This window comes from Odocoileus virginianus, chromosome 26 (assembly GCF_023699985.2).
Source record: "Odocoileus virginianus isolate 20LAN1187 ecotype Illinois chromosome 26, Ovbor_1.2, whole genome shotgun sequence".
Classification (NCBI taxonomy): domain Eukaryota; kingdom Metazoa; phylum Chordata; class Mammalia; order Artiodactyla; family Cervidae; genus Odocoileus; species Odocoileus virginianus.
Genome location: NC_069699.1, coordinates 14,591,295 through 14,617,925, shown reverse-complemented (window position 1 = coordinate 14,617,925; position 26,631 = coordinate 14,591,295). Strand labels below are relative to the sequence as shown.

Sequence of the window (26,631 nt, the reverse complement as noted above, 5' to 3'; positions counted from 1 at the left end):
CTTCGTTGGCACCCCCATCTGCCCCCCTGTGCCCTGCCCATCCTGGACAACACCTTCCCTGCTTCCGTGCAGTGTCGTTTCCTTCTCTGCCTTCCTCCTTCCAGTCTGTACCACAGTATTTACTATTTAATGACTCCTTCCCCCGTCATTCCCCCACGCTCTCTCACCGCACCATGAATCTGAGCACCTTCCCCATGGTCTCCGTCTTCCAACTTGAATGTCTTCTTTATCCCTCATTTACATTCTCTGCTCTCCCCCACCCCATGATTTTGCCCAGACTGTTCCCCCAGCTTAGAATGTTTTTCTTTCCTTTCTGCCTCTTTCTTCAGGCTTCCCATCAAGATTTGGGATCTCTTCAATACCATCTTCTTAACATTCCCTGTTGGAATCAATTCCTTGTTCCTCTCTGCTCCCCTCTTTTCTTGAACTTCAGTTACAGTGATTACTTTATTCTCCTTTGTGATTGATTTGTTGACATGCTGATGTGCCTCCTTCATTTTAGACCTGTGTACAACACTCAGAGCTGTGCTTTGCACGGTGGGGAAGAGCTGGGGTGCTCAGAGGAGCAGATCTCAGCTCTGGTTTCTTGTCCTTCATCTTCCAGGTGTTTGATAGTCGTCCTGTTCTGTATGCGTGTTTGAAGGTGAGCAATAGACTGGGCCCTCTAGTGTTTATTCTTCCTTTGGGTCAGCTGAGTGGAATTGCTTAATACCTTGCCCACAAGCCAGTCTCCAGAATCTCTGCTGATAGGTAGTCTAGAAAAGACCATGAATATGTTTTCCTATGAGTTTGAAAACTTAGTCTAAGAACTAGGGTGATTGGCTTAAGGAGCAGTAGTCACTCCCTGCCATTCCTTCCCAGTCAACAGGAAGGAAGGAAGGAGTGGGTGGCGTCATTGATGTAGGAGCTGGCCTTCTGGTATCCTCCAGGGGACTATCCTGGATTAGCCGTAGGTTTGGTGACAAACACATTGGGTTAAGAGCTAAGGAGGGCGTAGGGAGGATGCTTCTCCCCGTTCCCAGCAGTTGCTTCCAGTAGGTGGTGCCCCATACTGTTGTCTCCTGGCTTCTCTCTTCCTCTTTCCTCACACCCCCACTGGTGCCAGTGTGAGGGATGACTGAGAAGGGGGGAGTCCTTTTCCTGATGGCTACATTGGGCAGTTGGTCATGTGCTTCCTCAGCTCTACCCAGTTTTTTCCTTTTGAGAGTAAGTTGTCCTCTGGGAGCTGGGATTCCCCTCAGTTCCCCTGTGCCCTCATTCTCAAACTGAGCAATACCCCTGCACATTGACTGTGTGCAGTAGGTAAGCCTGCTTAATTCAGGGTGTAACAGGCCTGTTTAGCCTTTGCATTAAGCTATATTCTCTGAATTAACCTCTTGAACACTTTCCGATTTATTTTTTGCATATAAAAGAAAATAAACACTCTGGTCTGGGAAATGCTATGCTGCCTCAGGCAGGGGCATTTCTCACGAAAAACCTCAACTAGAGGTCCTCACCAGCTTCTCTCTTCTGTTCCTCAGTATGGGCGTCTCTTTGTGGAAGCATTTCTGAAGCAGTGTATGCCGCTCCTAGACTTCAGTTTTAGAAAACACCGGGTAAGAACTGAGAGCAGAAAGCAAAGGCATGCTCTGTATAGTTGTTCAGAAAATATGTCCACAGCAACTCCTGAGCAGCCATGGGGATAGCTCCCTTACTCTGGTTCTGGGCCACAGGTTGACATAGTTACCTTTGGTCACTTCAGCTCTCCCAGAGATGCCCATGGAGGACTGAATATTCCGTAGTGGACCCACCTTCCGACTTCTGCTCCAGATCTGAGGATGGTTGTTTCTTTTAGCCTGGTTTTATTATGCTACTGCAGTCGCAGGACCTCACATATTAGTGTGTCATTTGTTTCTGTGTACTTCTCTGGGTCTGGTCTCAGGAATTACAGAAAAAGGAAAGAAAACTCATTTTGTCATAAACTGTGCTGTAAGCCCAGAGTCCTAAACACTAGACTGCCAGGCAAGTCCAGGAGATGATTTCTTGCATATATTTGCCAAGTTGAACTTTGCAGAACACTCATATTCTGTTGGTCCCTCGTAGCTCAGAAAGAGAAAGGGGGAGGACAGCCAGTGAGCCCCCCTCCTTCTCTTTGAGGGCCAAATCCATATAAACTTGAAAAATTTTGAATCACTGTGTTGTACACCTGAAACTTGTAAAATTTTGTAAATCAACACTTCCTCAGTTTGAAAAAGAGATGATTATCCATCTATGGCTGGAACCTGAGGCTTGATCCTCTTTGGAACTCTTGGTTGCAAGGATATCTTGGGCGTAAAATGAAATGAGAATGTTTCATATGGCATTTGTGCATGTTGTTGGTTGTAGGAAGATGTTCTGAGCTTACTGGAAACTTTCCAGTTGAGCACGAGACTGCTTCATCACCTGTGTGGGCATTCCAAGGTAAGAGGGAAAGCAGATCACAATTGTTGTTTTAATCTGTGGTTGCTCTTTGGAGATCCATGGGCTCCAGTGCCTTCTTCCTTTTTTACCCTTCTTAAGTCTTTATTTCTGAGACTATGTCTGTCCAATGGCAATTTATCAGAGTGGTCAAAGCCTCAGTTGCTGGCTGAGATTGGGTAATCATCTCGAGGGAAATTTCTGCATCTGAAATTTGACTCAAACTCCATAGCCCTGTTTACTCGAGGACCTCTTCTTTGGTGAGAGAATGTTGGTGGGTGTGTAACTACGTACCATACTCTGGGCAGGAGGAATATTATGGAAGTGATGACTCTACTGGAGCCGAGAAGTAGTTCTAAAAGCAGCTGTTTTTAGAGCTTTTCTGCTGTATTATTTCCTAGTCAAGGAACACATCTTTCTCTTGTGAGAATATTTTAGCATTCAAGGACTTTTTCACTTAAAGTGTACAGTTGAGCCCTTGTCACTTTTTGTCTGAAGGGGCACAGAACTGTGGAATTGTGAAGTCACTGGCAAGCCCATGATTCTTCCACCCAGGTCCTGTCATTCACTTCCTCCCCTGCTTCTAAATTTTTAAGGTGCTGAACAGTGGAATTTTAAGGACTCCCTCCACTAAACAGGGGTACTTTCTATTGATTAATGTCAGTATAATATGTGTTCAAGAATATTTTAGGTAAATTCATTGATAATTGATCAATGAGAGATTATGATGAGGAACTGAGAGATATTGGTGATATGTCTTCTAGGCTGCTTTAGCTTAAAGTACAGCTACCATTCTCTTCAGAGTACTCTCAGTTCAGTTCAGTCGCTCAGTCGTGTCCGACTCTTTGTGACCCCATGGACTGCAGCATGCCAGGCTTCCTTGTACATCACCTACTCCCGGAGTTTACTCAAACTCACGTCCATTGAGTCAGTGATGCCAACCAGCCATCTCATCCTCTGTCGTCCCCTTCTCCTCCCACCTTCAATCTTTCCCAGCATCAGGGTCTTTTCAAATGAGTCAGCTCTTCACATCAGGTGGCCAAAGTATTGGAGTTTCAGCTTCAACATCAGTCCTTCCAATGAACATTCAGGACTGATTTCCTTTAGGATGGACTGGTTGGATCTCCTTGCAGTCCAAGGGACTCTCAAGGGTCTTCAACACCACAGTTTAAAAGCATCAATTCTTCGGTGCTCAGCTTTCTTTATAGTCCAACTCTCACATCCATACATGACTACTGGAAAAACCATAGCCTTAACTAGCCGGACCTTTGTTGGCAAAGTAATGTCTCTGCTTTTTATCTCACGTTTGCTCCCTCTGATTGCCCTCAGGGCATTCGGGCCCGGTCCTTACCCTAAGCAATGCCACCCTCTCCTCTCCGTTCAGCCCCCACTTGCTGGTGGCGGATGCGAGCGTCTGGGTTACTTTTCTGCTGGGAGTTGCCATTAGGCATGTAACCTGTGGGTTTTATTTATTTTTCCTCCCAGTTAGGTTGCCCTCCGAGATTTGAAAACTTACCCCAGACCCGCCCGTGAGAGGGTTTCCTGGTGTTTGGAAACTTCCTCTATTACGGCTCCCTTCCCGGGACAGGTCTCCATCCCTAGCTCTTTTGTTTCTCTCTTTATCTCTTATATTTTGTCTACCTCCTTTCAAAGACAGTGGGCTGCTTCTCTGGGCGCCTGATGTCCTCTGCTAGCGATCAGAAGTTGTTTTGTGCAGTTTGCTCAGCGTTCAAATGCTCTTTCGATGAATTTGTAGGGGAGAAAGTGGTCTCCCCGTCCTGTTCCCCCGCCATCTTAGCTCCTCCCTCTGTCTCTGCTTTTTAATATGCTGTCTAGGTTGGTCATAACTTTCCTTCCAAGGAGTAAGTGTCTTTTAATTTCATGGCTGCAGCCACCATCTGCAGTGATTTTTGAGCCCCCAAAAATAAAGTCTGCCACTGTTTGCACTGTTTCTCCATCTGTTTGCCTTGAAGTGATGAGACCGGATGCCATGATTTTAGTTTTCTGAATGTTGAGGTTTAAGCCAACTTTTTCACTCTCCTCTTTTCACTTTCCTCAAGAGGCTCTTTAGTTCTTCACTTTCTGCCATAAGGGTGGTGTCATATGCATATCTGAGGTTATTGATATTTCTCCCAGCAGTCTTGATTCCAGCTTGTGCTTCATCCAGCCCAGTTTCTCATGATGTACTCTGCATATAAATTAAATAAGCAGGGTGACAATATACAGCCTTGACGTACTCCTTTTCCTATTTGGAACCAGTCTGTTGTTCCATGTCCAGTTCTAACTGTTGCTTCCTGACCTGCATACAGATTTCTCAAGAGGCAGGTCAGGTGGTCTAGTATTCCCGTCTCTTTCAGAATTTTCCACAGTTTATTGTGATCCACACAGTCAAAGGCTTTTGCATAGTCAATAAAGCAAAAATAGATGTTTTTCTGGAACTCTCTTGCGTTTTCAGTGATCCAGCGGATGTTGACAATTTGATCTCTGGTTCCTCTGCCTTTTCTAAAACCAGCTTGAACATCTGGAAGTTCACAGCTCACATATTGTTGAAGCCTGGCTTGGAGAATTTTCAGAGTACTCTACCAGACTACTGTTTGGGGAATGTGTCTCTGGTCTATACTGGCAGGGTTTATGTTCTTGTTCAGTGTTTAGGGTGTTAGGAATTTGAAAGTTTCTGTATAGGAAACATGAAAGCATGATGATAAATGCAGATGAATTGGTTGCATTTGTTTCCATTCAGATTCACCAGGACACAAAACTCACCAAACATGTGCCTTTGCTCAAAAAGACCCTGGAACTGTTAGTTTGTCGAGTGAAAGCCATGCTCATCCTCAACAATTGCAGAGAGGCTTTCTGGCTGGGCAATCTTAAGAATCGGGACTTGCAGGTAAGCCTGGGACCCCACCAATGATAATCTCCTACTCTCTTCTTCTGTTCTTTGTGAGAGCACTGGAAAGTATCTAAGGAAGGTGACCTAAGCTCCACTCTCTTAATACTCAAAACTGCTTTTCTCTTAAGTGACTGTTTAGCTCTTAAAGGTACTTTGCTCTTGGGCCCTGGTTGCAGGTTGCACCCCTCAGCAGCAGCAGCAGCAGAGACACCAAAACATACCATTGATGTATCAGTATAAAAGGCTTCAGACACAGAGGAGCAGATCAGGAAAACCTTTTTCTACAACTATGGAGAAACCTTTTTTTGTTGTTTAGTTTTGTTTTTTTAATTCTAAAACCAGTTTGTTCTATTCCTGAAATTATTCTCCGTACTGATTTTTTTTTTCTGGCTGATTTTAACAAGTAAGCATTTCTTAGTTCTTTCAATTGTCTGACTGATGGGCTGAAATCTTGTGTTGTTTATACTATTTCTTTGATGTAACACCATTTTTCAAATATATTCCAAGACCTTCTCATTCATGTTTATATTATCTGAGTCTCATAATTTATACATGAAAATAATAAATCCCCAGAGAATTAGCTTCCTTTCTTCACTTCAGTGTTATTAGCTACTCTTGTTACTATGAGAACTGAAGCTCAGAGAGGTTAAGTAACTTGCCATTCAGCGCTATGAGTGGAGAAAGGGTTTGAGTCCAAACAGTCCTCATCCAGATTTGGTATTCCTGAATCACTTATTATACTCTCTTTCAGCCTCTAAATGGCCATTTGTGATTGGTGTGGGTTTTTTTTTTAAGGTTAAATTTTTTTAAATTATTTATTTTTATTGTTGGGTGTGCTGTGTCTTCATTGCTGCTCAAGGGCTTTCTCTCATTGCGGCAAACAGGGGCTACTCTGTAGTTGCCACTCACAGGCTGCTCACTGCAGTGGCTTCTTCTTGTGGAGCTTGGGCTCCAGGGCCCTTGGGCTTCAGTAATTGCTGCATGTGGGCTCAATCGTTGTGGTGCACGGTGCTTGAGGCATATGGGATATCCCCAGACCGGGGATTGAACCAGTGTCCCCTACGTTGGCAGGCAGATTTTTAACCACTGGACCACCAGGGAAGCCCTGTATATAGTTGATGTGTTGATGTTCACGTTCTCATACTTTAAGGTATTTGAGAAAGTTTAGAATTGTATTGAGCATTACCTGAGTCATCAATACAATCTGGCCTTGTAAAGCTAGTATGATACTAGAATACAAAGATGAATCTTCTGTAAAACTACATATTGGGGACTTTCCTGGTGGTCCAGTGGTTGAGAATCCACCTTCCGATGCAGAGGATGTGGGTTCGATCTCTAGTCAGGGAACTAGGATCCCACATGTCTGAGAGCAGCTGAGTCCGTGCCCCTCAACCAGAGAGAAGCCTGCACACCCCAACTAAGACCCAACACAGTTATAAATAAATAATTTAAAAAAAAAACAACTATATATTGTATGAGAGCCATAAGCATCTCAGAAGCCTTGGGTTGATTATCGCTTCTCTAGGTGCTAGATCATAGGTTGGTGTCCATGTTTGATCATATTTGAATGACTTTCTTTGCCTTGCCTGTAAACTTAAGCTTTTCTCCCCTTGAGACGCATGTGTGATCATTATAACCCACCGTTTGTCTTGGCCCATTCACATTCAGGGTGAAGAGATTATATCCCAGAATTCCCAGGAAAGCACTGCAAATGAGAGTGAGAGTGATACATCATTCCACGTCTCTGGGAGCCAAGCAGCAAAGGTATGTGCAGGACTTTTCCTGCCTGAATTTATAATTACTTCCTTCTGTTGCCATCTCTATTCCCTCTAGAAAAGGCTTCTGCACTTAAGTGAATTCTTTGAGGGCCAGAAAAAAAACACATACACACAATATTATAATCACTCTTGAGTATCTCAAGGTGTGCCATATGTTATACAGTTGAAAATCCTCTTCCATTATAGCCTCTTATTTTCCCTGAATTTGTATCTGAAACCATTTTAGAGGGGAGATAGGAAGAGGTCAAAGTGTTTTGTGAGTGTTGAAAAGAATGAGTTAAACCATTTAAACATGCTGTTTGAATATGCAAAATAGAAATGTAGAAGCCAAAGCACACACTGAGAAGCTGTCACCACTGAGAGTGGTGGTCCTTCTGCTCTCCTGGGCCACTCCCGGTGCTGTTGAGGTTTTACAGCAGAGAAAAATGGATTTATAAAAGGTTCTTACAGTTGGGCAGGTTATAGATACCGAGAATCTCAGACTTAAGAACCCTGCTCTGGATACAATTTGTAATGCCATTTGAGGCTGCAAAAAGACCACTTAGTATGAAAAATTCTTTTATTACATGGTTCTCCATTTCATTTGTATCGAATACCTCCACCTTGTTCTCATAAAAAAGTTTGAGGCAGACAATATTCTGTTACTTTGATGCTTTGTCCTAAGCAAACCTTTCAGATTAGATTTTGCAAATCAGAGAGAATCTTATGCATGATTCCTATTGTATTTTGAATTTAACCAGCATTTCATTCTATACTGAATGCCTATTTTATTCCTATGTCACATACATGCTGTAGTGCTGGAGGGATGTGGGCTTATGTAAAAATCACACATGGTTGGGTTGCCAAATGGCCCAAGTCAGCATCAAAATGGCTCCCTCTATCATCTTGGGTTCAAGGCCATGATATGAGAATGGGGCAGCCTCTGATTCTTTTCTCAAAAGAATGGTTTAAACCTATCATTGGTTTTAACAGTGAAACAGTTTAGTTGTACATGCTGTGGGAGCAGTGTTGCAAGTTATGGGGTTGCTCAGATGACCTAAAATAACTATCCTTTGCTTCTTAGGATGGCGAAGAAGATAAAGCAAGTGATGGAGAAAAGGAACAAGAGAGTGATGATGATGAGAGTGATGATGACTCTGATTAGACTACAGAAAGATGCTCCTTCCCCATCTTTGCCAACCACTTACCATTTTGTGTTCAGGGTTGCAGATCTGCTGCCTGTCCTTCTTTCTAACTGGAAGCATCCTGTTTTGTCCTTCAGAGGGGGTTCTGTTGAGTCAACTCAGTTGTGGATTACACAGACTGTCTACTAACCTTAAAGATGGTGGCTCAGTGTCTCCTATGTTAAAGACGGATGTAGCGCTGCTCACCTGTTCGGGTGAACATGGCAGTGCTGTGCTGCACAACAGTCACGAGCAGCTCTGGGAGCTAGTTTTCAAACTCTGGATTTATTTTACAATTTAAGCTTTTACCAGTTTTCAAATAAATTCTAAGTTCTGCTTCAGCTACCTTTTCGAATTTCTTTCGTAGGTGGAACTGAATTGGAGTTTGTGTGGAGAAATAATGGAGAATTAAAATCACATATTCCCTATTAAAAGGACTGTCTTATTTGAGATGAAAACACATTTGGAATCTTTTTGGAGGAGTGGCAGATTTCTTTCAGTGCTCAAAGAAAGTCAAATGTCTGGCTGCATTTTGAAGTTTTTGGTGGTTATGTAGACATATAAGACAAAGGTGAAAAGGGCAGCATCCAACTCATGTTAACTTTGCATAAATAATTTTTATTTCCACATTATTCTGACTTATACCTATAATCTAGTTACAAGAATACTACAAAATTACTTCTGGTTGATTAAAAATAGAACATTAAGCATACACTTCAGCTAAAATGGGGAACTCTTCATGTCTTCTGCTCTTATTTCAGTGCCAGACTGTTAATATTTAAAATTTGTTAATATTTCTACCTACTTTATACTCTCCAGTAGTGTTAGGGTGTGGCTGGTTAGGTTTTTATGTTGTTTTTTGGTGGGGTAGGTTATTTAATCATTGACCTACATACACATTTTTTACCCCTTCACCCTCATGTACATAGGAATCCATAATCTTCCTTGACATTCGTTGTTTCCCCACCTCATTGTGGTTTTAGTGTTGAAATGAGTTCACAGTAGGCTCATTGGTATATATGGTTTAATGGTTCTTTATCACATGTACATGTCAGTGCTAGTTTGACTCTCTTTCAAATGGTTGTTCAGCTGTACATTGGAAATGTTCTCCTCCCTTGCTCTGTCACTGGCCCATTTTTGGAGGGAAAGGGAGGAGAAGGGCTCCTGAATTGTCACCGCCTGACTTAAAAGCAAAATAGCTGGGGCAAGCACAGTTTCCTTTACAGGGACAGCTCTATGTAAGCTTCAGGCACATAGCGAAAGACATGGTGTGAGGAACAGGGATCAGATGGGACCCTTTACTTGGAATGTTGCAAGGCAAAGGTGCACTTCTTGTACGTTGCATACAGCAAGAGGATGGAGCGTAACATCTGTTTGCACATGGTCACTGTCATCTGAATCTGCGGTTCCTTAAGTCCAGTGGGCCACTGGTGCTCCCGGCTAATGATTTTGCAAAAGGCTGACTTGTCTGAAACTCTGAAGGTCCCAGTCCACTTTGGTGGCTGAGCCGTGATGACCCTGCCAAAGACAGAATCCACTCCACTGAGGCGGACAGGCTGAGGCTTCCTGACCAGCCCTTTCTTGTTGTTCATGGTTCGGAGCTCTGATGTGTGACAGGGCAACTTGGGGCTCACCCCAGGCTCCAGGAATGGGCTGTCTAGGACTAGAGTGACCTCTTGAAAGCACAGCTGCACTTCAAGGTCAGAAGGGGTATGTGGGAAGCAGGGGGAAGCCCTAAAGGGGTGCTTGGAAGAAGGGGTAGGTGTTGTATGCCGCAGCCATTGGAAGCTCTCATCCAGTGGAGTCCATGGTGACCAGAGCTGGTATCCTGCCATTGACAGTCCTAGAGGAGAGGAATCAGAACATGGAATTTCCCTAGCATGCTTTTGGCAAGGATAGGGCTGTTCAAATTCACATTTCTGTCTCAGTATTAACTTTACCTTAACTCTGTAGTTCTCATGAACAGATTCCAGTACTTGTTAGGATACAAGTAATTCTATAAAGGGCATAGAGGATAGTGGCAAGTTTTGAATATGGTAACTGCTGTGTGTTCTCTATTAAACCTAATCACAAGCCTCTGAAGATAGGTTTTTACCCATGGTACAGATGAGGAAATGGATTTATCCAAAAGAGTAGCCCTGTGTGGTATTAGGATCTGTGCTGTGTTGATAACTGCTAAAGACAGAATCTGTGCCTCTCAGGTGGCAGAGGCTGCTGGCACTCCACAGTGAGACATTATTTGTGGATGAGTGCTCAGAAAGGCCTGTCTCACCAGATATTTGTGACTAAATCACATGTACTTTATACCGTTGGTTCTCAAAGTGTGATTCTGGGACTGGCGCCTTAAGTGCCTGTGGAAACATGGAAGAAATGGAGATTCTTGGGTCCCCTGCATTCTGCACTTAAACCCTCTAGGGGAGTCTGATGCACCTTACAGTTTGAGAACTTATGCTGTTCCTTTAAGGAACTTCACCATTTACTATTCTTTATTATGGACAGTCAGAAGATCAGAACCTCTTGACACAAGTGACCAGCTCTCTTAGAGCCCTGAGGTACTTCTACACCACCTCAGAGGAATTACACCAGGCAGGAGGGGAAAAACTTCCTAAGGCCAGACCTTTTCTAGTTTTTAAAGATTTTTCTGGTTCTCCTACGTGTGTGTTTTTTGGGCTTCCCTGGTAACTCAGCTGGTAAAGAATCTGCCTGTAATGCAGGAGACCCTGGTTCAATTCCTGGGTTGGGAAGATCCGCTGGAGAAGGAATAGGCTCCCTATTCCAGTATTCTTGGGCTTCCCTGGTGGCGCAGCTGGTAAACAATCCATCTGCAATGCAGGAGACCTGGGTTCAAAGACTGGGTTGAGGAGATCCACTGGAGAAGGGAATGGCTACCCACTCCAGTGTTCTGGCCAGGAGAATTCCATGGACTATACAGAATTATAGAGTCGCAAAGAGTCGGACATGACTAAGCAACATTCACTTCATTGGGTATGTTTTGTTTTTGTTTTTTTTCTTATCTGTGAGAGACCCACTGGTTGAGATTTTTTCCTTTCTTTGAAGATAAAGGAAAAGGCGCGGAGGATATGTTGCTAACTCAAAATTTACCCAAGTAGAATTTAGACTTTCCATCTTTCTACTTTAAAATTGTCAGTATATAAAGGATTTCACTGAATTCAAGAGAAATGTAACATTCAGCACTACCTACTATGATAAGGGGCACAGCAGACCCTTTTCTTTATAGTCAAATATATTTCTCTGTACCTTCACAATTCTTTCACAAAGGTAGCAGCAAATGGGATCCCATCCCACCCAGTAATGGCCCAGCAGTTTGACACCCTCACCATAGTTTGTGAGACAGTGAAGTTTTGTTTTGAAAAGAGAATTGTTGGTGACATTTGAAACAGAAGACCTGCCCCTGACAGTTGTTAGTAGAAAGATTTGTTGATTTCTCCAGCTGGGAATGTTTCTCCTGAGGTATGCAAGCTCTTGTGCATACTGTGTTCAAATATCAGGACTGCCTTAGGATGAGAAGGTGACATCCAAGGGATAGTTATCTGTTCGAAACAGCCTGTGAAAGGCTTCTGGTACTTGATATTCTGACCCTAAGAGCACACATCCAGGATCAGGGCTGCTCTGGTACCCCATCAAGGCAAGGTGGGGGTGGAGAGTGTTAACTCTGAATATATGATACGGGAAAAAAAAAAAAAAAAATCCAGGAGCCTTTCTTCCTTGTTTCTTGAGAGGAAATAGGGCCAGAGGGAAAAGACTTTATCAAATGTCCAGCTGGAATACTCAGCAGAACCAACATAGGATGAAAGAGGGCGTCCGAAGGATCAAATAAAGCTAGTTCACCACTCACTCCTACCAGCCATGAGTCTCCATCATCCACTTCAGAAGGAGTTGAACCTAGTCAGCCTGTTCAAGCTGCTCTAAGAGCTCCCAGGTAGGGAACACCTGCTTCTAGCCCCAAAGGTTTTCCTTTCATACCCTTCCTCCCATGTCAAGAAACCCAGTCCCTTCATTTCCGCACCTGGGAACGGGGAAGACCACGTCAAAGTGCAGCTGAGGTCCTTACGAACTGTGATCCCGAGGGGCTGGACCTGCCTTGAGAGGGGCAGGCTCCCCCTCCCAGTCAGAAGAGGGGCTTGTCCCCCGGGGATCCCTACCCCCAGGCAGGGGCCGGGCGGATCTGGCCGAGGCGGAGGTGGTGATGGGACCCCGGGCCCGGTCCCACCATCCGGGCCGTGGTCTCACCTGCTGAACTCCGCGGGCCTCACGCTCCAGAGTGGCGGCGGCTGTTCCCTGGCCGCATCTTTTCTCCACCGGGTGCTTGGCAACAACCTTTGTGACCCAGGACCGTGGCGGCGGGGCGGGAGGGGTTGGGGGTGGGGAGCGGGGAGAGCCCGAACCGCGGAAGGGGCGCGGTGAGCGGGGGGATCGAAGCGCCCCGCTCGCTCGGAGCCCTCATCTCACTGGAACAGCTGGTCCGGGATTCAGCCTTCAGGAGTGCTGAACCGAATTCTGTTCCCCTCCACCTCTTCCCCACCTCGCCACAGCGATGTGCCTTTGATCCATCTGGTCAAAGAGGACTACGGAGCCCATTTCAAAGACTAGCCAGGAACCTGCCTGCATAAATGTCAGGGGAGGGGGGAGCTGTGGTTAGTATTAAAAGGTAAGCGCTACCCTTTATACCCTGCCCTGAGTTACCCAGAGTTCTGAAGGCTTTTTGTGGCTGCATTGAATAATCCCAGTGCAAGGACCCAGACAGGTGCTCCCCTGTCAAGATGGAGAAAGATACATCTCTCCTTGACTTCCCAACCAAAAACTTTGCTTTCTGTTAAACTTCAAAAAGGAAGATTCTCATTCTCAGAAAGCTGAAAAACTGACACTTTCACCTTAGTAAAAGAGTGATTTGGCTACTTGTGAACTTCATTGCAAACAATTACTCTGGAAGGCTGGGGAGAGGTAGGTTTACCCAGTTGACTGCTATATCCACAGTGCCTGACTATCACAGTGCCTGGCAGGGTGCAGTATTTGTAGGAAGAATTAACCAATGGCCCACCTGCCCTTCCCTTACCCAGAAACCGGCCATGCACTTTGTGAACCCAGGGAACACAGTGCAAACAGCAGTCAGGCTTGTGTGACTCTGGGTGAAGCTGAAGTGGAGAGACTGGGCATCTCTGGGATGGGGTCAGGCTGAGATCCTGGTTTGGAAGACCAGATAGTCTTTAGGGACTTGTCAAGGATTGTTAGATGCCCACTGTATGTATGTGCATCCCTGTGGAAGGAGAGATAAGTGGAGAGAGTTGGAGAAGCTGGTGGCAGAGAGGGGAAAGGGACAGAGAATGATGAATCTTGGAAGAGACTAAAATGATTTTAACTTACCACATTTTACCCCAGTAAGTTTATTTTTATTTTCCTCTTGAATAATTTTGCATAGTTGCAATTTTTTAAAAAAAGTGTATTTTGTTTTCCCCTTCAATTTATCATCTGTGTTATGCTGCCATAGTATTTTTCCTGATTAGCATTTAAATGACTGCATAATACTGCTCTGAGTGGCTATACCAAAGTTTAGCCATTCCCCAACTGTTGAGGCGGAGAAGGCAATAGCACCCCACTCCAGTACTCTTGCCTGAAAAATCCCATGGATGGAGAAGCCTGGTAGGTTGCGGTCCATGGGGTCGCTAAGAGTCGGACAGGACTGAGCAACTTCACTTTCCCTTTTCCCTTTCATGCATTGGAGAAGGAAATGGCAACCCACTCCAGTGTTCTTGCCTGGAGAATCCCCAGGATGGAGGAGCCTGGTGGGCTGCGGTCTATGGGATCCCACGGAATCGGACACGACTGAAGTGACTTAGCAGCAACAGAAGCAACTGTTGAGATTTTTAAAAAACAGATTAACTCAAAGAACACCTCTGCACTGAAAGTTTTTTTTTTTCAATAATTTTGTTAAATAATTCAAAAAGTTTGAGAATATATACAGCTCTTGCTATCAATTTACAAATTTCCTTCTGAAGAGACGGTCAGTTTAGTGTGATCAGCTAATTGCGACGTTTATCGATTTCCCCTCAGCCTCTTCATAACTGAAAAAAACCACAGTTTGTTCATTCGATAATTGCAAAGTGGCACATCATGCTCTGTTGTCTAAAAGGCATTTAAACAATGATTTGTATTTAATGTGGTTTAATTGGTTATGCCCAGCTTGGTTTGGACATAGATCGCAAGCTTACTTGGGAGCACTTGAGAGAAGGGGTGAACGCGGCCCCATGCGCCGCCCCCCCCAACCCCCAACGACCATAACCGCCAGAGACGGAGGTGGGTAATTGAGGGGGATCTTTGCGTCTGCGCACCCTATTTTCCTCCTCGGCGTGGGGCGGGTCTGCTCACGGGCGTGGGAGCAAAGCGAAGACGCCACCGAGGACTTGACAATGCGCAGGCGCGCCACAAGGCCCTGGGATTCGTGGGTACCCGGGCCAGGGTGTGGGAGAGCGGCGCAGGCGCCCTGGCGGCCTGGAGGGTCGAGGCGCCTGCGCAGCCGCGCTTCCTCAGGCAGCAGCCATGGCGGGACAAGAGGACCCGGTGCAGCGGGAGATTCACCAGGACTGGGCGAACCGGGAGTACATTGAGGTCATCACCAGCAGCATCAAGAAAATCGCAGACTTTCTCAACTCATTCGGTCAGCGGGCGAGCAGGGGGAGGCTGGGAAGAGGGAAGCCCGCTGAGGGAGGGCGCCGAGAGAGCTTTGAAGCGGAGTCTTGAGTGCCCTAGGCTCCTGCTGATTTTCTCTTCCTCCTTCAGGCCGCACCTTCCCCCTCTCGCCCTGACCCCGGGCTCCACTGGACAGTCCCTGTGGGGTTACCCTGCCCCACACCGAGCTCATCGGCAGCTTTGCCTTTACCCCGGATCCATTATCGAGTCTTTCCTTTTCCCGGACACGTCCTGGCAACCCCGTCCATCGTCTGCGCCTTTTCTTCTCTTCAGTCGCCTCCCTTCCTCCTCTGTGCTTCGTTTCCAGTTCCCACTTGGCTCTCAGAACGCAGCATGATCTTGTCATTACCCTGTAAAGACTAGAGGTTTCCCATCTCCTTTCGGATCGAGCCTTCCAGTCGCCGCTCCGGCCCCTTCTGTCAGTCCCTCTTGTCCTGTGCTGAGCGGGAGCAGACGAGGGCAAAGTAAGGTCCACATCTTGTCACGCCATGGACATCTCTGCGTTGCTAGTATGAAACCGACAGTGGGTGTTCTGCATCTAGCAAAATCTTTCGTAGGCATTAGCCTACTCGTGACAGTCTTGAATTCTTTCCGCTTTGTCCCACATCCTTCTGGACAGCAAGCCCCTAGCAGAGACCCCTACCTCCTCCAAGTGTTTCTTTGACAGAACTGAGCACTCGGTAGACTTTCTGTGTCATTACAAGGAGTGGGAATGACGTTTTTCCAACTGGTGTGCTTCTGGTCCATTCTTCTAGCAATGTTAAATGCTTAAGATTAAGGAGGGGTAAATGATGTATAAGAAAAGATTTCAAAAGGAATTATTTTCTAGCTAGAGAAACACATCCTAAGGAGTATAAAGACAGAGCAAAAGTTTGATCAGAAGGCATCTGCAAGAGAAACTAAGTCTTGAGTACAAGCCTCTCTCTTAGGCTCGGTGGGGGAAAAAGCATCATTTTCCTGCCTTTAAAGAATTTCTGTCTTGAAAATGAAATAATGACACCTTCAGAACAAAGCAGAATATTGTTTATGTTTTAATATATTTACATACAAGGTGTCTTGGTTTAGTGGATTTCCTCACTTCGGGAATGGGAGCGATGTTAGTATTAATGAGAGACAAGAACAGGATAAATTTTATGTCAGTGACACGAATTCACCCATATAACTTACTATAGTGGTTGTAATAGGAAATGGTAGTCAAGAGATCATAGAACTCATGTATCCTGAAATTATTTTTTAAATTTCAGTGCAAACTCTTCCAGTGTTAGTTCTCCTGATTGTCTCTTCTGCTTCCCTAGAGAGCTGAACTATTATGGGGGTTCTTTAGGGCACTTTATACTCATAACTTTTCCTCAGACGAAGGACCAGATAAAACAAAATATTCCATGCACAGGGAGGGATAGAGTGATGACAGAATGGCATCTTTGAAACTTTGGCTTAGACTGGAGAAGCAGTGGAATGTGGTTGGACAAATAACTGACAAAGAATTTTTACTTTTTAAAAGATATTTATTTATTTGGCTGTGCTTTTTGACCTTTGTTGAGGCAACTGGGATTTTTAGTTGTGGCATGTGGGGTCTAGTTCCCTGACCAGTGATTGAACCTGGGCTTCTTGCATTGGGAGTACAGAATCTTAGCCACCGGACCACCAAGGAAGTCCTGAGAGCTTTTACTTTTAAAACCAGAAGTAAAAGACTTCATTTACATGGTAGGAGTTAATATCTGATATGTAGACACAGAATATCCTAACAGAGTATTAAGAATGTCAATTCAGTAAATAAAGCATCTAAAATAAGTTAAAACTGGGGCTGTTTTTCATAATTAAAAGTGACCTAGTGTCTCAATTCCCCCAGTTTGTCTCTAGGTAATCTAATAACTTCATTTCTGAGCATTCAGTCATATTAATCCACCTGCAATGCAGAAAACCCCAGTTTGATTCTTGGGTCAGGAAGATCCCCTGGAGAAGGGATAGGCTGCCCACTCCAGTATTTTTGGGCTTCCCTGTGGCTCAATTGGTAAAGAATCCACCTGCAATGCGGGAGACCCTGGTTCAATTCCTGGGTTGGGAAGATCCTCCGGAGAAGGGAATGGATACACCCACTCCAGTATTCTTGCCTGGAGAATTCCATGGACAGAGGAGCCTGGCAAGCTACATACAGTCCATGGGGTTGCAAAGAGTCGAGACACGACTGAGCAACTTTCACTTTCAGTCATATTAATAAACATAATAAATATGCATTCATCTCTGACATAAAACTTTTTGGCATGTTACTGTAGTTTTAGTTGGTGAGTCTTGGAATTAACCAAAAATTGAAGTATTTGAGCTTAGAATTTGTGGAGGAGAAATGTGTCTTTTCTTGCTATATAAGCAAGGAAATATATGCTACTGTGAGATTTTATCAAATACATGTGAGTTACATTTTATCAGATAGAAGAAAAAGGCTTTTGTCTCTCTCTTTTTTTAATTTCCAGCAAGTCCTTGACTAAGGAAATAGACACACAGGATTCCAGTCTTTCAGGAGCTGGAAGAAATAGTTTCGCTTGACTTTGGCCATTATTTTCCTTTAAGGTGGGGATAATGGCCTAACATTAGTAATTACTAGGTGATTTTTGAAGATTTTAGAAAGTGGATTTAGCCCTTCTTTTAAAGAAAAGAGCAGTTAATTACAAATAGGAATAATTAGGAAGCAAAATTAAAGGTTAAAGCAATTTGACTTAGCAGTTAGATATACCTGAGGCAAGGTCCCGAAGATTGACGATATCACGATATAAGAGTTTAGACAAAGACCAACAGGCTGAGAAACTGGATAAATCATAAAGATAGTTGAGTACATTGTCTTGGCATTGGATGACTCAGGATGAATGAGTGTGGGATGTATTTTCCCATTCTAAGCCATTTGCATGACTCTTCCATTCTGATGTGTGGCTGGGGGGCTTGTATTGTGTGTAATGTGATTTGGTGGCACAGAGGTTTAGCAGGTGTTTCCTTTAAGGGGGCATCTGTAGCTCTTTGAAAATGGCAGCAAACCTACAGTTCTCACCCTGACCATAATAGGCTGTGTAGGCCATGTGCTTTGGAGAGGGAATTGTTTTTCCAGGATACCTAATGACTCTGAACAGCTTTACCCTGTGATTCTGGCTGGTGAGAGTAGGGTTTTGATCCATTTGTGGTTTTCTCTTTGAGCGTGGGAGGACGCTCAAAGCATCACATGCATCATGATGTACCACAAGCATCCTAACACTGGGCCTTTTCTGTACTTTGAATGAATGAAGTTTCTAAAACTAGATTGTTACAAATGATAGCTTTTTATTTTTATACCTTTTTTCCCTGACTCTGAAGCTAATACATGCAGAGACATGTAACCAAAAAGACAGAGTGTGTAGCTATTTTTAAATCTCGATTTTTTTTAATACTTAGCCAACAAATATTACTTGCCTGTTGTGACTCCAGCTGTGTGTCAGATGCTGTGAGAAAGGAATAAATAAGAATAAATGGACAGAGCCACTTCTAAGAGGTTTAGAATTTTGTTGGAGAGATAAAGTCTTCCCTTGTGGCTCAGTCCATAAAGAGTCTGCCTGCAATGCGGGAGACCTGGGTTCGAGCCCTGGGTTGGGGAGATTCCCTGGAGAAGGAAATGGCAACCCATTCCAGTATTCTTGCCTGGAGAATCCAATGGACAGGCAGGCTACAGTCAATAGGGATGCGAAGAATCAGACATGACTGAGTGACTAACACTTTCACTTTCATTTTGGAGAAATAAGATCTTATGAGAAAGACAGTGTTGATTTTTGTAGGCTAAAGTTATGTGCAGTAAGAGTTGAGAGAAGTTGTTTGATAACTGGCATTTGTTAGCAGTGGTCATGTATGCATTTTTACATGACCTTTAAACACCCTGATGAGGACAGATGGCATTTTCAGTTACAGGCTGATGATAATGTACATATAAATGCATTGTGGTTTCAAATTTGTCCAGCTTCCAGGTGCTTTCCCAGTATTTTGTTTGAACTAGTATGTATTTAATGAAATATGAAATATAACTGAAGTTTCTAGAGTTCAACATGTTAAATTTTCAGCAGTGCTTATCCGTGCAGGCCAGTAACATGGTGTTGTTCTTGGGTTCTGACTCATCACCAGATTGACAGAGCTGGAACAGAACAGCCACCCAGGAAGGAACCCTCCCTCTCACCACCCCACCCCTTCATTTTGGCCATGACTTTTTTTATGGGAAATGACAGGTTGTCAGTGATAACATGCGTGCTCATTCTGAATAGCGTTTGAGTTTCTAAAAACCAGGCTGAAAAGAGGTCCTGTTGGCCCTGGGAATTAGAAGCAGCAGCATTTGCAGATTAAACACAGGCGCGCGCGCATGCGCGCGCGCACACCACCCCACACCCCCCTGCTAGGAACATGTATATGTATAGCTGAGTTCCTTCACTATTCGCCTGAAACTATCACAACATTGTTAATTGGCTATACCCCAGTACAAACTATATCTGGTGTTTAAAAAAAAGCAAACTCAATATTTAAAAGAAGAAGGAACAGTGTCCAGGATAGGCAAATCCTTACAGAAGAGGGAGGATTATGTCCACTTTGAACTGACTTGAAGGAGAATACTTAGACAGGCAGGATGAGTTAAGATTTGGACTTGATGAAATGAAAGTCGAGGCAAGAATCAGGGTGTGGGAGATTTGTTACATTGGGTGCTGAAGTACTTTTGCATAACATCTAAGGAAGAGTTGAAAAGGAGGATCGTGATCGTGAGCTAAGTGTTAAATCACTGGGTGGGAGACTGTCTTGGAGAGCAGATAATTAGAATTTCAGAAGTGAGGATTATTGAGTGATGACTGAACATCAGTGTTGGAGGAGGGTGGCAATAATTAGCATGCCTGGAATGTTGAGAACAGTTGGAGGAAGAGTGGTCAAGTGATTTCTGTTAGAGAAGTTTTGTAGGAGAAAAGGTATCTTAGGGCACGTCTAGGTTTCCTTTTGGGCGAGGTGGTAAAAGAGACTGGAAAAGGTAGAGGAAGAAAAGGAACTTTTTGCAGATGGAAGGCGGGCCCCACAGTGTTTTTGATACTCTCCAGGTTTTCTCTTGTTCCAAAAGGCCTGTGCAGGAACTGTTGGGTCATCAAGTGCCCCAAGAGTAGCAGCATGGCAGGGCCTCCATGAGCTCAGCAACACCACACCTTCTCTCCTTCTCAAGGTCTGAGGCTTCCTTGGCCTCTGCTTTTCTTCCCTATTGAGATTATTTTCTTCCTCGTGTCATTTCCCCTCTCTTGGAAACTCTTGGTTTGCCCATTAATTATCAAGTGGCCATCTCTACAGCCTTGGTGTACCAGTTTCTTATTTTCTATGGCTGCCATAACAGATTAACACAAATGTAGTGGCGCAAACCACATACATTTGTTATCTTAAGTCACGTACATGTGAAGTCCAGCAGTGGTTTGCTGGGCTGAAATCAGTGTCAGCCCAGAGCCTCCCTCCTCAGCTGGAGGCTCTAGGAGAGGAGCTGTTTCCTTGCCCATAGCTTGTAGGCAGAATTCATTCTCTTGCAGCTGTAAGAATAAGATCCGTATTTCCTTGCTGGTTGTCAGCTAAGGACCATGCCCAGCTTCTAAAGGTCATTTGCATCCCTTGGTTCATGCCCTCCTCATTCCACCTTCAGAGCTTGCAGTGACAGGTTGAGTCCCTCTCACATCCCTTATCCTTCTTCTGCCTTTCTCGTGCCTTTCATGTCTATATTTATGGACTTGTGATTACATGGGGTCCATCTGGGTAATCCAGAATCTCAAGGTCCTTCACCTCAGCCACACCTGCAAAGTGCCTTTTCCTGTGAGATACATATTTGTGGGTTCTGGGGATTAAAGTCTGGACATCTTGAGGGGGAGCAGTATTCTCTGCCTGTCACATTTGGTAGGAGGTTAAGCAGATCCTCCCTAAGCAGCTGTGTTCCTAAGATGCTTCTCACCTTATCCTCCCACTGCCTTGCCTTGCCCACTCGCTCCCATTTGTGCCTTGCATGATACAGCATTCCTCCTCTTCATCTTAGGGGGCTGGCATGTGTCTGCGTCTGGAATGGCATTAATCCTAAACGTCCATCTTCTTTCACCAGATATGTCTTGTCGCTCAAGACTCGCAACACTGAATGAGAAATTGACAGCTCTCGAACGGAGAATAGAGTACATAGAAGCCAGGGTGAGTATGCCGGGCACAGGGCTTCCTCATGAGGCAGGCGTGACTATGTGAGAGAGAATGCACGTTCTCACTTGTTGCTGCAAAAACTTGGAAGCAGAAACAGGCTTAGAGAAGTTAAGTACCTTGCCCGAACTTAAACCTGCTTTCTGGGACTCCGAAGCTGTTGCCTTTTTCTACCACTCCCCAGCTACCTAGGATATAAAAATTTAATAAAATTTTAGACGCTGCTAATGCTTTTGAATTTATCTAACTGTCAGTTTTCCTTTGACAGGTGACAAAAGGTGAAACCCTCACCTAGGACTGTGCCATGCTGCTGCTGGGAAGTTTGCTCTTACGGCACGCAGCCTCTTGTGGGAAAGGCCCCAGCAGCCTTCAGCTCCTTCCTCTCTCCTTAAAGAACAACAGGGCTTATTCTTGTTTTTCTTCTTTTCAAAAGTGTGGCCTTTGGGCTCAGCCGTGCACACCCAGAAGTGTGATGTGGCATGTGGGGAGCAGTCCAGGGGACCTCTCGGAAACATTGTTAGGCATTTTACCTCTTCAGTAACGTTCTGTAGAACTACTTGTCAACACATTTGAGGCACTGAGAGCCAAAAGCCTGGGACTCTGTCAAGGTCCTCCCCACCTCTCTCTCTCTCTCCTCCTCTTCTCTCTCTCTCTGAGTCTTTCCTTATAGCTCTCATTGCCTGTGCATTGATTCTATAAACAGTCCTTGTCTTCTTCCCACCTTTGGCTGGGAGTGGGAAGCAGTCCTGGCTGAAATGCCCTGGCGAGGTGGCTTCCAGAGAATGTTGTTGCTAACCTACCAGTTTCTTGTCCTTTTGGGGAGGTCAAGGCCAGGCCCCCACTTGGCTTGAAAAGGGACATTTTCAGAGTTTTCTGTCTGTCACTTGGGGTGTCTTTACCTCTCATATTTCCCTAATAAACTCCTCAACTTTATCTGACTGCTGTGATTGTGGTGGGGAGAGGAGCTAGAGACGGGGTGCACCTCTTACACAGAAATCTGATGTGTGCGATTCTTAATCTAACAAAACTTTCAGATGTAGCCGTCTGATCAAAGCCTAGGTGGCTTGCAAGCTGGAGCCCCATATTTGGACTTTGAGCTCATTCATCCTGGGAATCCTTTGGTCATTCAGCAGACATTTACCAAGTACTTACTATGTAGGGACTTAATGCTCCAATAAAATATACAGTGTTGAATCAGGTGTGATGCTTACCGTCTATTGAAATACCAGCATCTACATAGTTTAACTGCAATCCATGGCAGACAGTGAGTTTTATTAGGTATAAGCTAAATGTCTACTTTTATTTATTTATTTTTTATTTTTTCATTTATTAGTTGGAGGCTAATTACTTTACAATATTGTAGTGGTTTTTGCCATACATTGACATGAATCAGCCACGGATTTACCTGTGTTCCCCATCCCGATCCCCCCTCCCACCTCCCTTCCCATCCCATCCCTCTGGGTCTTCCCAGTGCACCAGCCCTGAGCACTTGTCTCATGCATCCAACCTGGGCTGGTGATAAATGTCTACTTTTAAAAGGAAATCATTTAAACAGAAGGGTCTAAAACTTTTCATTCTAGCATCAAAGCTTACTATAAACTTGTGCCAACCCACTAGGCTTACCCCCATTTAGAATTTTCATTTTAGTCACATAGAAGTAATTCCTCCCTATTCAGATCTTATTTGCCACTGAAGGTCTAACTTAAGGCAAGCGTCCTCCATAAAGTTTTCCTGACTACCTTTTCATTGAGTGCTGCAGTGTTGCTTTTCTCAGTCCTACCCATCCTACTCAGCCCTGAGTTTGATCTTGTTCTCTGACTTAGCATCTGCATCTTACAGTATATCTGAGCACCTTAGTCTCGTATTGTCCAGCTGGGTACTTTGCAGAAGGCAGGCAGTCAGTAAATAGCAATTGAAGTGACTTGCAGAGCTCAAGCTGCGAGCACACATCTGTGCTTAGATCCTTGTTTAGACCTTTGGAAGACCATCTGAAGTAGTACCTTCATTTAAAAAGGTAATGTTACAATGGAGGCAAAACTGTCATCCTTTACTTTGGTAATGGCTGTTTTTGAACGTTACTGAGCTCATCTGATACGCTTTTAACAATTGCTTGAGATTGTTATTCATAATATCTTCCCTGTCCTTTCCGGGATAAAAAAAGTTACTATTCCTGAAGTTCAGGTTTTAGATTATCTGGTGCTCTGCAGTTAGTTTAACAGATACTTATCAAATTCCTACTATATTCAGTGACTATAATGAGTTAGTAATAGAGGCAAAAATGATGGTAATCTTCCTTAGATGACATGTGAAAATGATAATTTCTATGGTGCTATAGACATTCCTATTGATATTAAAGTAATATTTCTAAAAGAAAAATAGTGCCCTAAATAATATGATGTTGCTAATGGTAAGCTACTAGTTGTAGGGAAAACAACTGGTATGGGAACCAGTGAGCCCAGCCTCCTCTAGTAGAGGTAACTGCTCCATCTTACCTGATACTTTGAGGTGTCAGGGTGCTTTCCTGTGTAATCACCCCCTTTATATATTGAGCCTCAGCTCACTCAGGGATATATAACCAGCATTATCTATAATTTATTGAGTGCTACCATGTGTTAAATGTTCTAAGTGCTATGTGTACTTTATGTCATTTAATCCTAAAGCCCTAACAAGTAGGCTTTCTTCATGAAATTTTTTTAAGATTTTTTTTTGATGTGGATCATTTTTTAAGTCTCTATTGAATTTATTAAAATACTGCTTCTATTTTGTGTTTTGGTTTTTTGGCTGCAAGGCTTGTGGGACCTTAGCTTCCCTACCAGGGATCGAACCTGCAACCCCTGCACTAGAAGGCAAAGTCTTAACCCCTGGACCACCAGGGAAGTCCCTCCATGCACTTCTTTAGAGAGGCTGAAACTTGTGCCAAGTCATACAGAGTAAGTAAAGGTGCTAGAATATGGACCTAGACATATCTGACTCAGATTCTACTTCTGAATGTGGTATAACCAGATCTACAACTTTCTCATCCCTAGTTGAATGCTATTAAATAATTTTTAAGCTGCTACACAGCAATGTTAGTTTTACCTGCCTCTTCACTGTCCTTCTTTTGGTAAAGAAGGCTTCATGGGTTTTCCTGGCTGTGTCTGGCAAATGCTGTTCACATTGATGTCTGTGTTGTCAAGTTTCACTTCTTCCAGCTTCCTTTCTCTGAGCGCTTGTGTCTTGTCTTTTCTGGAAGTCTTGCCTAGGGAATTTTATCAACTCTGGCACTTGGCCTCGCTATCTGTGGGTTTCCTTCTTCTGAAAGACCATATTTGGTCAGGCTCCAGAAATTGGGATTTATTTCTCAGGTTATACACATCTTTGCACATAGGTCATTTCAGCCCATAAATAGTGTTACGCCAAACCACCATTTATTTTGACCCCAATGTGTCCCTTCAACTTATTAGAGTTCTGATACATTTCACTCTCATTGATGATAATGAAGTCATGGTTTGCATTTTAATCCATACTAAGTCACTGAGGTTTTTAAATTTAAACATAAAATGTTTTATCCTTTTATAACAAATTAAGATGTTGATAGGATAGCTCCTTTGATTTGACCCATTGGAAATTAGGAGTTCAGAGAGGTTAAATGTTAATATTGTACCCAGCTTTTCTGAATCAAGATTGTTCTCAGTCATCTCATCATCATGAACAAAGTTGTTCTGGATAAAAGAACTATCAAAACTCAACAGCTAAGATAACAAGCTAATAAAGAAATGGACAAATGGTTTGAACTGATAATTCAAAGACAAAAGGATGACAGACAAGGTCATGAAAGATCTTCAACATTGTTAGTCATTGGGAAAATATAAATTGAAGCCTCAGCCACATACCACCTTACGCAATCTATCAGAATGGCTAAAATTTTTCAAAATGCACAAAATCCTGATAATACTATGCAGGCAAGGATGTGGAGCGACTGGAACACCCATACATTGCTGGTAGGAATGCAAAATGATATAACCCACTCTGGGAGAACAGTTGAGCGATTTCTCACGAAGTTAAGCATGTACTGACTGTGTCTCAGCAGTCTCATCTGTAGATGATTCTCACCTAAGAGAAGTGAAAGCTTAAGGGACACACACATAAAACCTGTATACAAATACAGCTTTATTCATGATTGCTCAGTGTCCCTTAGCTGGTGAATGTATTGTGGAGTACCACTTGGTGATGAATAAACTTCCTACGTTCTACAATATTGATGAATCTCAAGCACACTAGGTGAAAAGCCAGACTCAGAATTCTACATGCTGTGTGGCCCCATTATATGACAGTCTGGAAGACTATAGAGATGGAACAAAGATGTATCAATAGTTGCCAAGACTTCAGCCTGGGGGTAGGGTTTGATTACACTCATTTTTGGGGGGTGGGAGAGGGTGGATTGTTCTGTACTTTGATTGTCCTGATGGTTACATGACTATGCATTTTATCAAAACACAGCTCTATACACCAAAAAAGAGTGAACTCTACCATATGGAAATTTAAATTTAGGGGGAAAAAATAGCCTGGTTAGACACATCAAACTCATGGTAGTTATTGCCTCTGAAGAAGGAGGGGAAACAGAAGGTGGAAGTTAAAGGAATTTTGGCCTCGTCATTTATGTTGTCTTAACTTTAAAAAGTAAATATGACAATGTACTGTTTATTTTATATGGTGAGATTATCAGTGTTTGCTTTATTACTCTATACTTTTTAATTGGTCAAAATATTGTTGTTTAGTTGCCAGGTTGTATCCAACTTTTTTGGGGCCCCATGGCCCAACAGTCTCCTCTGTCCATGGAATTTGCCCAGGCAAGAATACTGGAATGGGTTGCCATTTCCATCTCCAGGAGATCTTCCCAACCCAGGGGTCAAACCTGCACCTTCTGCTTGGCAGGTGGATTCTTTATCACTCTGCCACCAGGGAAGCATAAACAAGGCAAAATATATATTAAAAGAAAATTCTGAAAAGGCAGAGAAGTAGAAGAAAAAAAAAAACTAGTTGTTTTGAAAAACGAACACATTTTCTTTTTCTCTCTACTTGTTTGGCATAGTGTAAAATGTACTCTAAGAACAACATAGCCTGTAGCTTGGACTTAGAATACCCAAAATACGTTTTCCTTCCTCTTAAATATGTAAACTTTTGCAATGATACAATGTCAGTGTTAAGGTCTGTGTTTGTTTAATAACTTGTTTTAACTTATTTCCTCTGTATTCTCTTGTGGCAAATGAAAGAATTTCCATTGATGGTGGTGATATAAAATTTCTTCTCAGATGTGTTCAATTGGGTATGCCTAGAAAAACTTTGAAAGGAAGTACAAAAAACTGATGATACTTACTGCCTCCAGGGATACTTTTGAGGTGGTTGGGGGAACTAGGATGAAAGGGAAAATTCACTTTATCCTACTTTTCTGTACAAAACTCAAATTTTGTGATCCAAAATGGAG

General features: G+C 43.6%; 3 protein-coding genes across 8 annotated transcripts in view; 2 read left to right on the top strand and 1 right to left on the bottom strand.

The window, feature by feature from the left end:
• The window catches only part of FANCD2 (FA complementation group D2), a 51,284-nt gene extending 42,676 nt beyond the window's left edge, over positions 1 to 8,608 (top strand). For 4 of the 5 annotated variants that reach the window (XM_070455554.1, XM_070455553.1, XM_020887535.2 and 1 more), the window contains 6 exons: positions 605 to 643; positions 1,521 to 1,595; positions 2,365 to 2,439; positions 5,177 to 5,323; positions 6,995 to 7,090; positions 8,168 to 8,608. In XM_070455554.1, the coding sequence (XP_070311655.1) occupies positions 605 to 643; positions 1,521 to 1,595; positions 2,365 to 2,439; positions 5,177 to 5,323; positions 6,995 to 7,090; positions 8,168 to 8,248 (513 nt within the window). In that variant the 3' untranslated portion in view covers positions 8,249 to 8,608. The remainder of the gene's footprint in view (positions 1 to 604; positions 644 to 1,520; positions 1,596 to 2,364; positions 2,440 to 5,176; positions 5,324 to 6,994; positions 7,091 to 8,167) is intronic. The other variant, XM_070455555.1, reaches the window with a different exon arrangement.
• A 669-nt stretch (positions 8,609 to 9,277) lies between these two features.
• FANCD2OS (FANCD2 opposite strand) lies at positions 9,278 to 12,876 on the bottom strand. Of its 2 annotated transcripts, none has more exons than XM_020887538.2 (2): positions 12,519 to 12,876; positions 9,278 to 10,110 (listed from the first exon to the last, which is right to left on the bottom strand). In XM_020887538.2, the coding sequence occupies exon 2, from the start codon at positions 10,100 to 10,102 to the stop codon at positions 9,566 to 9,568; it is 537 nt and encodes a 178-aa protein (XP_020743197.1). In that variant the 5' UTR covers positions 10,103 to 10,110; positions 12,519 to 12,876; the 3' UTR covers positions 9,278 to 9,565. The 2 variants fall into 2 exon arrangements, with proteins under 2 accessions (XP_020743197.1, XP_020743198.1); XM_020887539.2 differs by lacking the exon at positions 12,519 to 12,876 and adding an exon at positions 12,295 to 12,512.
• A 1,857-nt stretch (positions 12,877 to 14,733) lies between these two features.
• On the top strand, positions 14,734 to 22,100 carry BRK1 (BRICK1 subunit of SCAR/WAVE actin nucleating complex). The gene is made up of 3 exons (XM_020887541.2): positions 14,734 to 14,940; positions 21,082 to 21,164; positions 21,436 to 22,100. The coding sequence occupies exons 1-3, from the start codon at positions 14,823 to 14,825 to the stop codon at positions 21,460 to 21,462; spliced, it is 228 nt and encodes a 75-aa protein (XP_020743200.1). The 5' UTR covers positions 14,734 to 14,822; the 3' UTR covers positions 21,463 to 22,100.
• Positions 22,101 to 26,631: the final 4,531 nt, after the last annotated feature.